Source organism: Adiantum capillus-veneris, chromosome 7 (assembly GCF_014529385.1).
Source record: "Adiantum capillus-veneris isolate H3 chromosome 7, ASM1452938v2, whole genome shotgun sequence".
Taxonomy (NCBI): Eukaryota; Viridiplantae; Streptophyta; class Polypodiopsida; order Polypodiales; family Pteridaceae; genus Adiantum; species Adiantum capillus-veneris.
Window position 1 is genome coordinate 9616170 of NC_140937.1, and position 11936 is coordinate 9628105.

The 11936-nt window shown below is 41.2% G+C and overlaps 1 protein-coding gene across 1 annotated transcript; it reads left to right on the forward strand.

Annotated features, from left to right (window-relative positions):
- The first annotated feature begins 3180 nt into the window (after nt 1–3180).
- Nucleotides 3181–3784, forward strand: LOC147453418 (dirigent protein 19-like). Its single transcript, XM_086517131.1, has 2 exons — nt 3181–3210; nt 3302–3784. Exons 1-2 carry the CDS (start codon nt 3181–3183, stop codon nt 3782–3784), a joined length of 513 nt encoding a protein of 170 aa, XP_086373257.1.
- The last annotated feature ends 8152 nt before the right edge of the window (nt 3785–11936 follow it).

The window sequence follows — 11936 nt, forward strand, 5'->3', positions numbered from 1 at the left end:
CCCCCCTCTCTCTCTCTCTCTCTCTCTCTCTCTCTCTACCCTTGCCACCCTTCCCTCTTGTCCTAGTGTGTGTGTGTGTGTGTGTGTGTGTGTGTGAGAGAGAGAGAGAGAGAGAGAGAGAGAGAGAAGACATGGGGGAGAGAGGGGTGGAGCTCACTCCAGGAAGGGAGGGAAGGCGGGGGGGGGGAGACAACGAGAAAGGGGTGTGGCGGGCGAGAGAGACACACGCACAGAGGGAAAACAACACGAGAGAGAGAGAGAGAGAGAGAGAGAGAGAGAGAGAGAGAGAGAGAGAGAGAGAGAGAGAGAGAGAGGGATAGGGCAAGGGGTTATAGAGTGACTAAGAAAAGAGAGAGGAAGAAGGGAGTAGGAGATAGAAGGACTTTAGGGAAGGGATGGTGGTTTCTAGAGGAGAAGCTGGAGGAAGGGAAGGTGGTTAGAGGAGTAGATGGAGAGAGGAGGTGGACGAGAGGAAGAATTTTGGAGGAGGAGGCTGAGGAGGAGGAGGAAGGGAAGAGGAGGAAGCACATGGGCAGCAAGAGGAGGTAGGGGAGGTAGGGAGGGCGGCACTCCCACAAAAAAAAAGCTCGCTCCGTTGAGCTCGCTCGAAGACCTAACTCCTCTCTTCTTAAGCAAGAAAAGAGAAACCAAATGCTCTGATACCAATGTAATGGAAATGGCCTATGAACTTTGAGAATAGCAAAATTAAGAGAATTAGAGTGAGCATTTTTATGAGCTTACTTTGAGAACATAGAGGGTGAACTTAATTGATGGTAGCAACATAAACATAGTACTTAATTAACTTGGCATGAACAATACTTTTGCAAGAGAGATTATTAGAGAACATGACAATAGTTGCGAATCGGATTTACTTGGAGCCGGTCCCCCCTCCAAAAGGCATTTGTATAAAAGATTCTCCCATCAAGAGAGATTTGGTACAATACAATCTTTGTGTTCTTTGTGACCTAGGTGATGCGATGAAGATGGAAAGCTTCATGCATAATGAGCATAACATAATGCAAAAAGCATTAACTATCCCAAGCCCTCAAACACCTTCGAAGGTGGAGAGAGCTAGCAGGGAATGAGGGTAGGGAAGAGGAAGAAGAATCGTTTATAGGAGAAATAAATAGTTCCTCACTTATCATCACTCTTCTTGCTTAGCATAGCATAATAACAAAGTAATAAAGATGAAGAAGATGGCAAGATTAAGCATTGAAGCATGGCTCTTTGTTGGATTTTCATTCCATAGCCAAGAGTGTTGGTATAGGCTCTAACTTCTCAAAAAAACTTGGAGAAGGAGATGAATCTCTTGCACTTTGCACACCACACAATGAGTGTGTGTGTGTGTGTGTGTGTGGGAGAGTATAACCCCCCTCTCTCTCTCTCTCTCTCTCTCTCTCTCTCATATTATTTAATTATATCATTTGGACACGTGTCCTCTTTTTTCTCTTTGAGAGAAAGAACTTAATTATTTATTTTTATCATCTAAATTCTCATTGGACCCCTTTAAAGCCTATCCAATAGGATTCAAGCACATCATGAGGCCAAATGGGGGAGGATATTGACATGTGTCTTTTATGCTTCTTAAGATATCATGTTTGAATTGAACCTTCAAGCACCTTAGTCATTTAAGCATGAAAATCGTTTATGCCTCTTGAGAGATCATGTTTGAATTGAACACTTCAAGAACCTTGGTCATTTAAGCATGACAAGCACATCAAGCTTGGGCAAGGTTCTCACAAACACCTTAAGTACCTTAGTTAGCAAAGCACGACAAGCACCTCATGCTTGGGTAGGATTTCCACCTCAAGGTCAGCCCTAGCTTGCCTAAGGTCAAAGGACCTTTTTAACACTAACTTTTGGAGGTCTTTAATGAAGCTAACCCTAAGGTCTTTACGCTCCATTAGGTAGCATTTCTATTTAACAAACCATCTCTCATTTGGTCCCCCTTTAACCTTGCCCTGTGTTGAGACAGATCCATAAGCACATTTCTACATTCTAACCCTTGTTTCTGTTTATTCTCCCACATTAAATGATCAGTTTAATATGAGAAAATCATTTGGGTTGGTTAGATATTAGATTTTATGACATCCAAAGTCTCTTGGGAGATTTGCACTCTACCCAGACACCAAGGAGGGTTGGGGATAAAAGATCTCAATTCTTCTACAGACAAAATGGAAGTCAAACTCCTTGTCTCTGCTCTCCAACAACCTCAAGAAGAATGGTCCAGAATTCTCCTTCAAAACTTAAGCAAATTCCAAATCTTGGATCATGGGGGATGGACCAAGCTTCCATTGTCCCACTATAAAACTTTGGGAAAGCTAAAGTGTCTTCTCCCGGTTCTGACATACTCCGCTCTCTTATGCAGGCATGGAACCGTCATAGATGGAGTATCTGCATTCACTCCTTGTCTAAGCACAGGTTCATTGTACCACGCCTCATGATTCCATTTGGTGGCCAATTATTGACCTCCCCATTCCATTGATTTCTTCTAAAAAGACAACCTTAATTCTTCACAATAAGGGCCTCAAAACAAGGTCCCAATTGTGGGACCCACTAGCTCATGATTCTCACCAACTAAGACCTCTTCCTTCAATTCAAAGTCAAAACTTGGGAGCTACAACTTATTAGGAGCTGCATTCGAGTCTACCCTTTGTATCTAGTTTGATTCCTCCTCAACCCCCCCCCCCCCCCCGATTCGCTTGCATGCATGATCTCGCTCGCTTATTAGGAGCCACATTGGAGTCTACCCTTTGTATCTAGTTTGAACCCCCTCCCCCCCTTGCATGCGTAAACTCGCTTGTACATCTTCTCTTTGCCCCAAAAAATAAATCAAAATATACTCTACTAATGCTTTATTTGTTTATTTAATTTCACCTAGTACCCCCTATTGGGTAAATGGGAAGTATGAAAATAAATTTATTGCTCCCCGGAGATTCCTATGAATCTACTCTTGTAATTCCCACCCTGCTACCCTCCACCCTCACCACCTCATCCACTTGCCTCTACCATACCCTCCCCATCTCCTCCACTCTCATTGGCTACACTACTTGCCACCATAAAGAGGGTTGCCGAGAGAGAGAGAGAGAGAGAGAGAGAGAGAGAGAGAGAGAGCTGCATTGCATATTTCTTCATAGGAGAGCAACGAGCGAACTCAGAGTGTTGTTGTGCAATAGAGCGATGGGTTCTTCGCTTGCACATGCGCAGCTTGTAAGTACTCTGGTGGCCTGCATTATGCAGTAGCGCTAGCTGGGATCGATGACGCCCTCACGACCAGTGCCGTTGACAATGCGTCCTGTAGGACGCGGGCGGCCACTCTGTGCGGACCAAGTTCATTCACCTTCTACCTGCACAACATGCCTACAACCCGGTTGTCAACAACAAGGACAACTTCACCTCTGTGTATGGCGTGCCACCCAATGTGACATGGCCCAATCCCTATGCCTTCGACACCACCTCCACATTCGAAGACCCGCTCACCATCGTTCCCTCCATCACCTTGCCGCAGATAGGCATCGCTCACGGCTTCCGGCAGTTGGACAACAAGATAGACTACATGCTCTTCAACATCTTCACCGCCAACATCATTGAAGGCGACTACAAGGGCACCATTAACATCTTTGGCCGGTTTCGCGAGGCCAACCCCGTGCACTACATGAGTGTCATCCACGGCACAGGTACCATCCTGGGTGCCCGTGGCTTGGCCACTTGCCTCCTTGTCACCATCGACCGCACGCCCCCTGCTAAATGGACCCTCTCCTTCGACCTCGACCTCTACTACTAACTCTGATCCTTAATATTTTCCACCAAGTAATTTGTTCCGAGAGAGAGAGAGAGAGAGAGAGAGAGAGAGAGAGAGAGAGAGAGAGAGAGAGAGAGAGAGAGAGAGAGAGAGAGAGAGAGAGAGAGAGAGAGATACTTTGTGGGAGCCTTTGCTTCCACATCCACACACACACAATGTATTTTTAAACAATTATAAGGTTTAAAAACACTTAAATTGGGGTTAAAAGTATAGTTAGAGTAATACGTTTTAGTAAGATGCAAGGAATAGCTATGGTTAGAGTAATACGTTTTAGTAAGATGCAGGGAATAGCTATAGATTTGTGTTGGAGGGTAAATGGGCCGTAAATCAATACGATCGTAATAGTAATTGCAGCGTTTAAACTGTAAAATGTTATTGTCCCTGTTACTTCGTGATGTAAGAAAACGGTGCAGTTTGCACTTAGATTTACTCTCAAAACAAAGTGATGGGAATCGCCATTTTGGAAAAGACAGTGATAGTCGGCATCGTCAGAAGAAAAACAAAGAGACTGAGAACATATCCCCTTATTGATTTTTCAATGTCAAAGGGGACATATCGGAAGAGCATCATGACTTTGTTTTGACTGTAGGTTTTAAGATGACTTCACAATAGCTAATGATAGATGAAAAGTACGCAAAAGAAACCAATGGTTGCAAGCCATGTACGAAAAGGGGTCCACACCATGCGACGACAGCAACACAAATTCATGCCAGCTCATGGTAGAGAGTTCCCTTTTCTTCTTTCAACCCCCCCTCACCTAGACCTTTTTCCACCCTCCATGTCTACAAAAGTTGTCCACTTGGTTGCCACGTATGCAATCTTGGGGGGTGTACAATGCAATCTTGTTAATGTACCACTTGAGTCCAGCAAGAGGGGGTTTAAAATGTAAAATTTTTAGGCAATTCAACATGGATACGTTAAAATAAGGGGTTTTTAATATTCAATTTTGGAAAATTCCCTAAAATAAGGGGCCATTTTATTCATTCAAACATGTTTTAAAAAGGGCTTTTTAATTACCCCATGAACGCACGTTATATAGGGGGGTACTGAATAGTGCACCCCTCGAGTATTCAATAAAGAACTCCAAATCTATTTTTTCAACTTTTTTTATATTATTACAACATTTCTAGCCTCTCTTTTCCACTAGGTAGTAAGAACAAAAGGGCGGCAAAAGTGACTTCCGCCTGGAACTTGCACTTTTGGAGTGCCTCTTAAACCGCCCTCTTGTGAATCCAGCCTTAGTTTGTGAATGGTTCCTTCATCTAAGCCTAGTAAGCACTTCCTTTTCAACTTTTTTGTTTTAGAATGTAAAGGGAGTCTTCACCTTGTCTTACACATACCCAAATTTTAGAACATATCCAACTCAGATACGATCCACATCAATTAATATATGCAACCCATAGATTAAATCAGGCAACCAAAAACAATAGCATCACTGCATCATAATGTATTAAGCTAGATGTTAGCTATAAATTCTACTACATTCAAAATAAGCCCAAGTAGCGATTCTAATTTATGTCAGGCTCCTTATGCAACACCACGGTATTATAATAGCCATAGGGACATGTCGATAGTTTCTCTTCTAGATGAGTAGAAAAAGATCTCAACTATAAGGTTTGTAACATGAAATTCACCCAATCCTATCAAAAAGTTAGAAATATGATAGAAAAGCACTATCCCCTAATGGGGTAAGTGTATCAAGACGAGTTGAGGGAGTACTACGAGATTCATAGTGCAATTGAAAGATTCCTAGAGTAATGTTTGTATAGTATTACACGGTGTCATTTTTAATAAAATAGACAATAATTTACACCACTGTCAAATGCTACCACCCAATTTCCAAGTTATATAGGTTATGTCCTAACCACAGCAAAAAAGACAAATCATCAACTAGAAGTAGAATCCACCAAGAGTTTAAAGCTAGTACAACCTATCGACAATCAAAAAAAGTACAACAGTGACATAGCATCAAAGATGGATAATATCCATAAATGATACCCCTATATTTGGTCAGGTCCACTTCATTCATAAAAAATAACCAGCCAAAAAAATGATTTTTTTGTTAAATATACAATTGCCACAACAAAAACCAAAATAAATTATCACCAAAAAGTTTTAACGCAGCAGTAACCTATCAGAGGTTAATACAATTTTTAATGTAATATATTATAAAAGACATCAGTATGTGCCAACGATGTTCAAAAATTCTGGTTAATGGGAATCTTTGAAGGATTCCTCCTCAGTGAGTCGACATCTCTTTGTGTGCTTGTGTCAGGGAAGCGAGCGGCATTCAAGGCCGCTTGAATGGCCATTGATTCGGATGCAAGTTGTCTCGACGGGCGAGGAAGGCAATGACCTCCAGTTGCAGTATGAGACCAAACACAAGCTGGGGCTTCATTGCATCCAAATGACTAACGACAGGAGGAGACGTGGGTGATGACGAGGAAGACCGTGGGGGTGCCGACGATGGTGACTAGGATGCACACAAAAAGTGTGAGCAAGAGGATCCCTGTCCAGCCAGGTCGACTTTCTTTTTTTCTTAATTAAAAAAATGGTACAATTGGCATCGTGCAAACACAGTCAAATGGTCAATTCGGAGAGTTTAGAGGCATAATTATCCAACACCCATGTTTGAACACTACGCAGAGGTTTTTGAAAACTGCATCAAAAGGTGAGGAGCAAAGGGATCTCATGAGATTCTAGTGGATTATAATAATAGATCTACCAATATGGCACAAGACATTAGGATGTATCCTACATTAAAAAGCAGACGAATCCCGCTATTTATACCATTTATCTAGTAATCAAATTTGGTTATGCACCAACCTTAGAGGTAGTGCTTTGTTCAAGCAGCTCCATAGTGCAAAGCTTTAGGAAGGGAAATTTAGCAACACCCCACAGACAATCACTTGCAAAATGAACCAATGTAATTGGCCAACACCACACTCAACTAACTTTCCAGGACACACACAACATAGAGCAAAGCTAAGTGAGGGAAACGTGTATCCCTCACCTTGTGTCAAATAGTTGCAAGTAGAAGATACGCCTGCAGTAATCAATCAGTGAGTCCCATGAGATCAGCTTACAAAATTGGCCTAGAGTCCAAGTTTGCAGACGAGGCTGTTATAGTGTCATGTTAGTAGGAGCTATTCGCGATGGTGCATGGAGGAGAAAGAAGGGGAACCAGAGAAAAATCTACTATGCATTAGGTAGGAAAGAGTGTCTATGAAGATATGTGCAAGAAATGTCTTCACGCTCCGGAGGAAAGACAAAAGAAATGATGTGTACCTAATTACGCCAGGAGTTATTACTCCATTGATAGTAAGTTTAGGGGTGAGTTCCCACCAAAGAAAATAGCAACTCAAAGGGTTTTTACCCAGTAAATAAAAACCTTAGCACTTTACTAATGCCAAGACAGTACATGAAGGGGTTCAGCCAATGAGAGGAGAGAGATTCAAGTTTTTTTAACGGCATCAATTGGATGGCACTCTAGTGGACAAGGTCAAGTTATATAGCAACCAAGGTTCAACATTCATCACGAGCCTCAAACAGGGCCAATTTCCCACCCAAGGAATATGAAATCATAAAGGCACATTGCAATAAGATAGTGTGTTTATGTGTGTATATGATAGGAGGTCCAAAAAATGTCCACCAGACAATGTAACCGTAAAGCCCAATCAGCATAGCAGGACCTTAAGGAAAGCTCAATAGTATCACCCTCCAGTAGATACCCTCAAACAGAGAGGTAGCATGCGAAGACCTCAACAAAGTAACCATCCAGTAGCACAAACCTTCCAAAGGTGGTGAAATAAAGCCGTATATTTATTCGCTCCATCATGCCCTACAAGTGTCAAATTCTTCCAAGATACAGACTCAAGGTAGTCACCCACAAGACAAAATAACCATCTGCTACATCAGTAGCTCAAGTGTAAGTGTCTGTGTAGCTAGATGAAGCAATCATAGCTAGATGAAGTGACCAAGTGTGTATGTGGGTGACCACCGTTACGCAGGCACCATACTCAATGTGAAGGTAGTAGTCCCATTGAGTATGGGCCTACTGCCTCATCAAGTTGATGAGAGTAGAATAATCAAGTTTGAAGCCAAAGAGATGTATCTTATCAAAAAATCCATGAGTCTTATCAGAGCTACAAGTGACAATGTCAAGAGAGAAGAATGTACTCCAGTTGGAGTTTTAAGGCTTTGTTAGCTAGTAGAAAAAGTATGGACGCTATTCATAGTCAGTCGTAATTCCATGCTTTTACCAATTTCTAAGGATAGTCCTCAAACAAATTGTCTATCCAAGAGTAGTCCTTTTACAGGTAAAATGTTCTCAAAATAATAAGTATCAAAATAGTTACACATGGGTAAGTAACTTGCAAGTAATTTTGGATTAACTTGCAACCTCAAACCAACACAATCAAAGACTACAGTAGTAGCTATGAGTAGGAATCCAATCTATAGACAAGGAAAGACAACCTATGCAAAGTAGGTACAGTATGGGATGATTTTGCATAACTTCGGACTTTCCATATCATATGATGGGGTCTCTCTAAGCCCTTCATGCAGCAAGCTAACCAATCAAATGATGCCACACCTAAGACCTTTCAACCTAACAAGGAATTACAGATAGTGGGTCAATCAAATCCTATAGACAAAAAATTTCTAAAGCCAGTTTCCTGGTCTCCCAACTTTCTAGGAGAACCTTGTGTTTAAACCGTGTGTTTTGTTGTATTAAAATTATACTTATACACAAAATAACATAAAAGTTCAAAAGACACCTGGCTTTAGAAAAAGGACAGAGATTAGCACAAAAATGACTCACTTTTAGATTCATTTTTGTACATTACAGTGAGAATGAAGTATCATTCTAATACATTCATACATGAGATAGTAAAAAACAAATGGCTCTCAAGTAGAGGAAGCTATGTTCGTCACTACAGAACAACATCTAAGCCAAAAAGATCCCAAGTAAAGATAGAATTCTCACATGCATCCATATAAACAAGACAACAGATTCGTTAGCCTTGAATATGTATTATAGGTGTCAAAGAACCCTATCAGTTGTTATCCATGTCCTACTTAAAGACTTTTTAAATTATTTCTATGATCCACAGAGTGTCAAGTATCAATACTCTACAGAAGTGCTTTGAAGCCCTTTTTCCACAAGGTTTGAGATCTGAAGGTTGTGAGTGGGTTGTGGTGACAAATGTTTGTAGCATAGCTATCTGACACAAACATAACGCCAATAGTCAAGGAAGTGACTTGAATGGGGCACAAAGACTCTTTGAGGGTGTCAACCTCATGAAGTGAACCCACAAAATGAAGCTATCTCTAGCACTAGCAAATCTATCACTCTTGAATCTGGAAAACCACCTATGTTTTATGTCACCACAATGGGTTTTTAAGCCATTTCCGCACTCAAACAAAGTTCAAATGCAACGAAACTTTCGGAGGAGGTCTAAGACACCTACGGGCAATATTCTACCAAGTTTGGTTGCAATCCAACAAGGTACCAAAATAACAATCCATCATAATCAAGGTCCTGAAAACTGCAACAAAACATACCAAAAAGGTCACCCTAAGGTCTAAGAACACTCTCCAATGGTCAAAATGTCAAAAAATAACCATGAAAGCACTCAAAACATCAGATTTAGCTCGCTAACATGTAATCACAAACTTGAACAGTAAAAGCAATAGACAAGGAACACAATGCAATAATCAAAATCAGATTTGGATTACTAGAGCTCAAGAAAAATGGATTACAAAGAGCATGAGAGTAGTCGCTCTCAGTTGTACGCTCCAAAACTCATAGAACCTTGATAATGATAATGTGTCCTTTCCTACTTACAAAAATTAAGCTTTATGCCAATGGTTGAATCTTTAGTATTCAAAGGTCCTTTTCTCCAGAGTCTTTGTGAGGTGTCTAAATTTTTTTGCTCGATCTTCAATCTTAACTTGTATTGCCAAATCCTTGAATGGATTGTTCATTAATGTGCTTTTGGTAGGCTTTGTGGTGGGCAACCAGATCTTTCTTCATGGGGTTGAAGATGGTAGAATCCATCTCAAAGAAACCTATCATGAATGCCTCCTCAAATGTTTGCAGATATTGCGAAGCTAGAACCATGACGTGTGCAAACAACACCATGATGACGTTGAAACTTGGAATTCCTGTTTCCATATTCTAGCATAATCCCTTTGTGCCCTCAAGAAACACCTGCCATGGGTGCTATGCTGCCTCGATGTCCTCAAATACTGTGATGCATGTGATAAATTATTTTTGCGATCTTTACCAACATCTGACAAGTGAGGCCCGGGACATCATGCCTATGTGTTATCACCGCTTGTAAGGTATGAACCATGTAGTGTTTTGACGGTGGGAAATTGCTAGCCGATAACGGGATAATTTAACACCAATGGCCTTTTGCTTTGCCAATTGAAGTAGGTGTCCCAAGATTTCCGCCTTGGAATAGGGCAGCAAGTTGGGTTGATCCTGAGATGTTGTGGTGCATTCCTGTACAAGGTCTCATCTTGTGATTGTTTTTCAAACCACTTCTTGTTCCAAAGGGTTGATTCTCTAAAATGGCTAGCACCTGGTCCACTATCACAGGTACGTCTTTGTAGTCCACCTTTGCATTTGGCTCAAGAGCAGGTAGTAGTTTCTTCTTCCACATGATAGCCTCTTACTTCATGAGTGGTAATGGAATCATATCATGGCCAAAAAATTGCACAATTGCATTTGTCTTTATCATTAAAAGGGTTGCTGACTCCAATACCTTTAGTTCATACTGCATATACACTATCTTTTGGGGACTCCATTCATCCTATGCACAGATCACCAAAGTCTTAAGTACTTCATGACGTAAACCAAGCTCTCCAACAAACAAATGAGGTGGGCAAATTTTCTTTTGCAATTCAATTTCAATATTCAATCACATTGTTGGCAAGCACAATCAAGTAGCTGATGCACTATCACGATGGCCAAGAGCCAATGTGGTGTTCATAGCAACTCACAATTATCTATTTTCTATGATATATGAGTATGCTATTGACCCTGATTTCAAAGATGTAATTTCAGCCCTTGCCTTAGGAAAGAAAGAAGAACCATTCACCTTGCAGGATGGTTATCTTCTCCATGGCAATAGGCTATGTGTTACTCACTCTCTTTGCGAGAAAGTGATGTATGAATCCCATGCTCCTCCCTTTGTGGGGCATTGATGGATTCAACCTACCCTTTGCAGAGTAGATACGTATTTCTATTTGGCTACCATGAAGAAGGACATACAAGACTATGTGTCAAAATGTGTGCGCATAGTATGCCAAAAGACAGTATAATAGGGGAAAGCAACCTGGATTTCTCCAGCCTTTGCCAATTCCTAATTCACCATGGGAGAGCATATCCATGGATTTTATCTTTGGATTGCCCAAGTCCATCCATGGGAATACGGGAATATGGACAACGGTAGACAGGTTTCGTAAACAAGCACATTTTATACCTGTCAAAAAGACTATTAAGGCACACCAATTGGCAACCTTTTTCATATCCCAAATTTTTAAATACCATGGCTTGCCAACATCAATAGTGTCGGATAGAGATCCTCGAATGACCAGTAATTTGTGGAAGGGTCTCTTTGAGAATCTAAGTACTAGGCTCAATTTCTCTTCGGCCTATCACCCACAAACGGATGGCCAAAGTGAAATAGCCAACCTTACAATTCTAGATCTACTTAAGACCTATGTTACCAAAGTAAATCAGTGTTCCCAATGGGAAAAGTACCTACCTCTTGTAGAGTATGCGTACAATAACACTGTCCATAATACTATGGGGAAGGCACCTTTCAAAATCATTGAAGGAAGACCTAAAAGTCGCTTGCTACTTAGGTACATGGAAGATCTTCGTTGCCGATGAGTATAGCCGAGACCTACAAGAATCTTTTCTAAAGATGAAGGAGGTTATATCCATCTCGCAACAAAGGCAAAAGGCTGCTACTAACAAGCACAGAAGGGCCTTATCTTTCAAGGAAAATGATTAGGTCCTACTCAAATTTCCCAAGGCTCGATTGAGGCAGAATACGGGCAAAAATCCTACGGGCCACCAAAAGTATTATGCTAAACTAGCAAAAAGATACTATGGTCC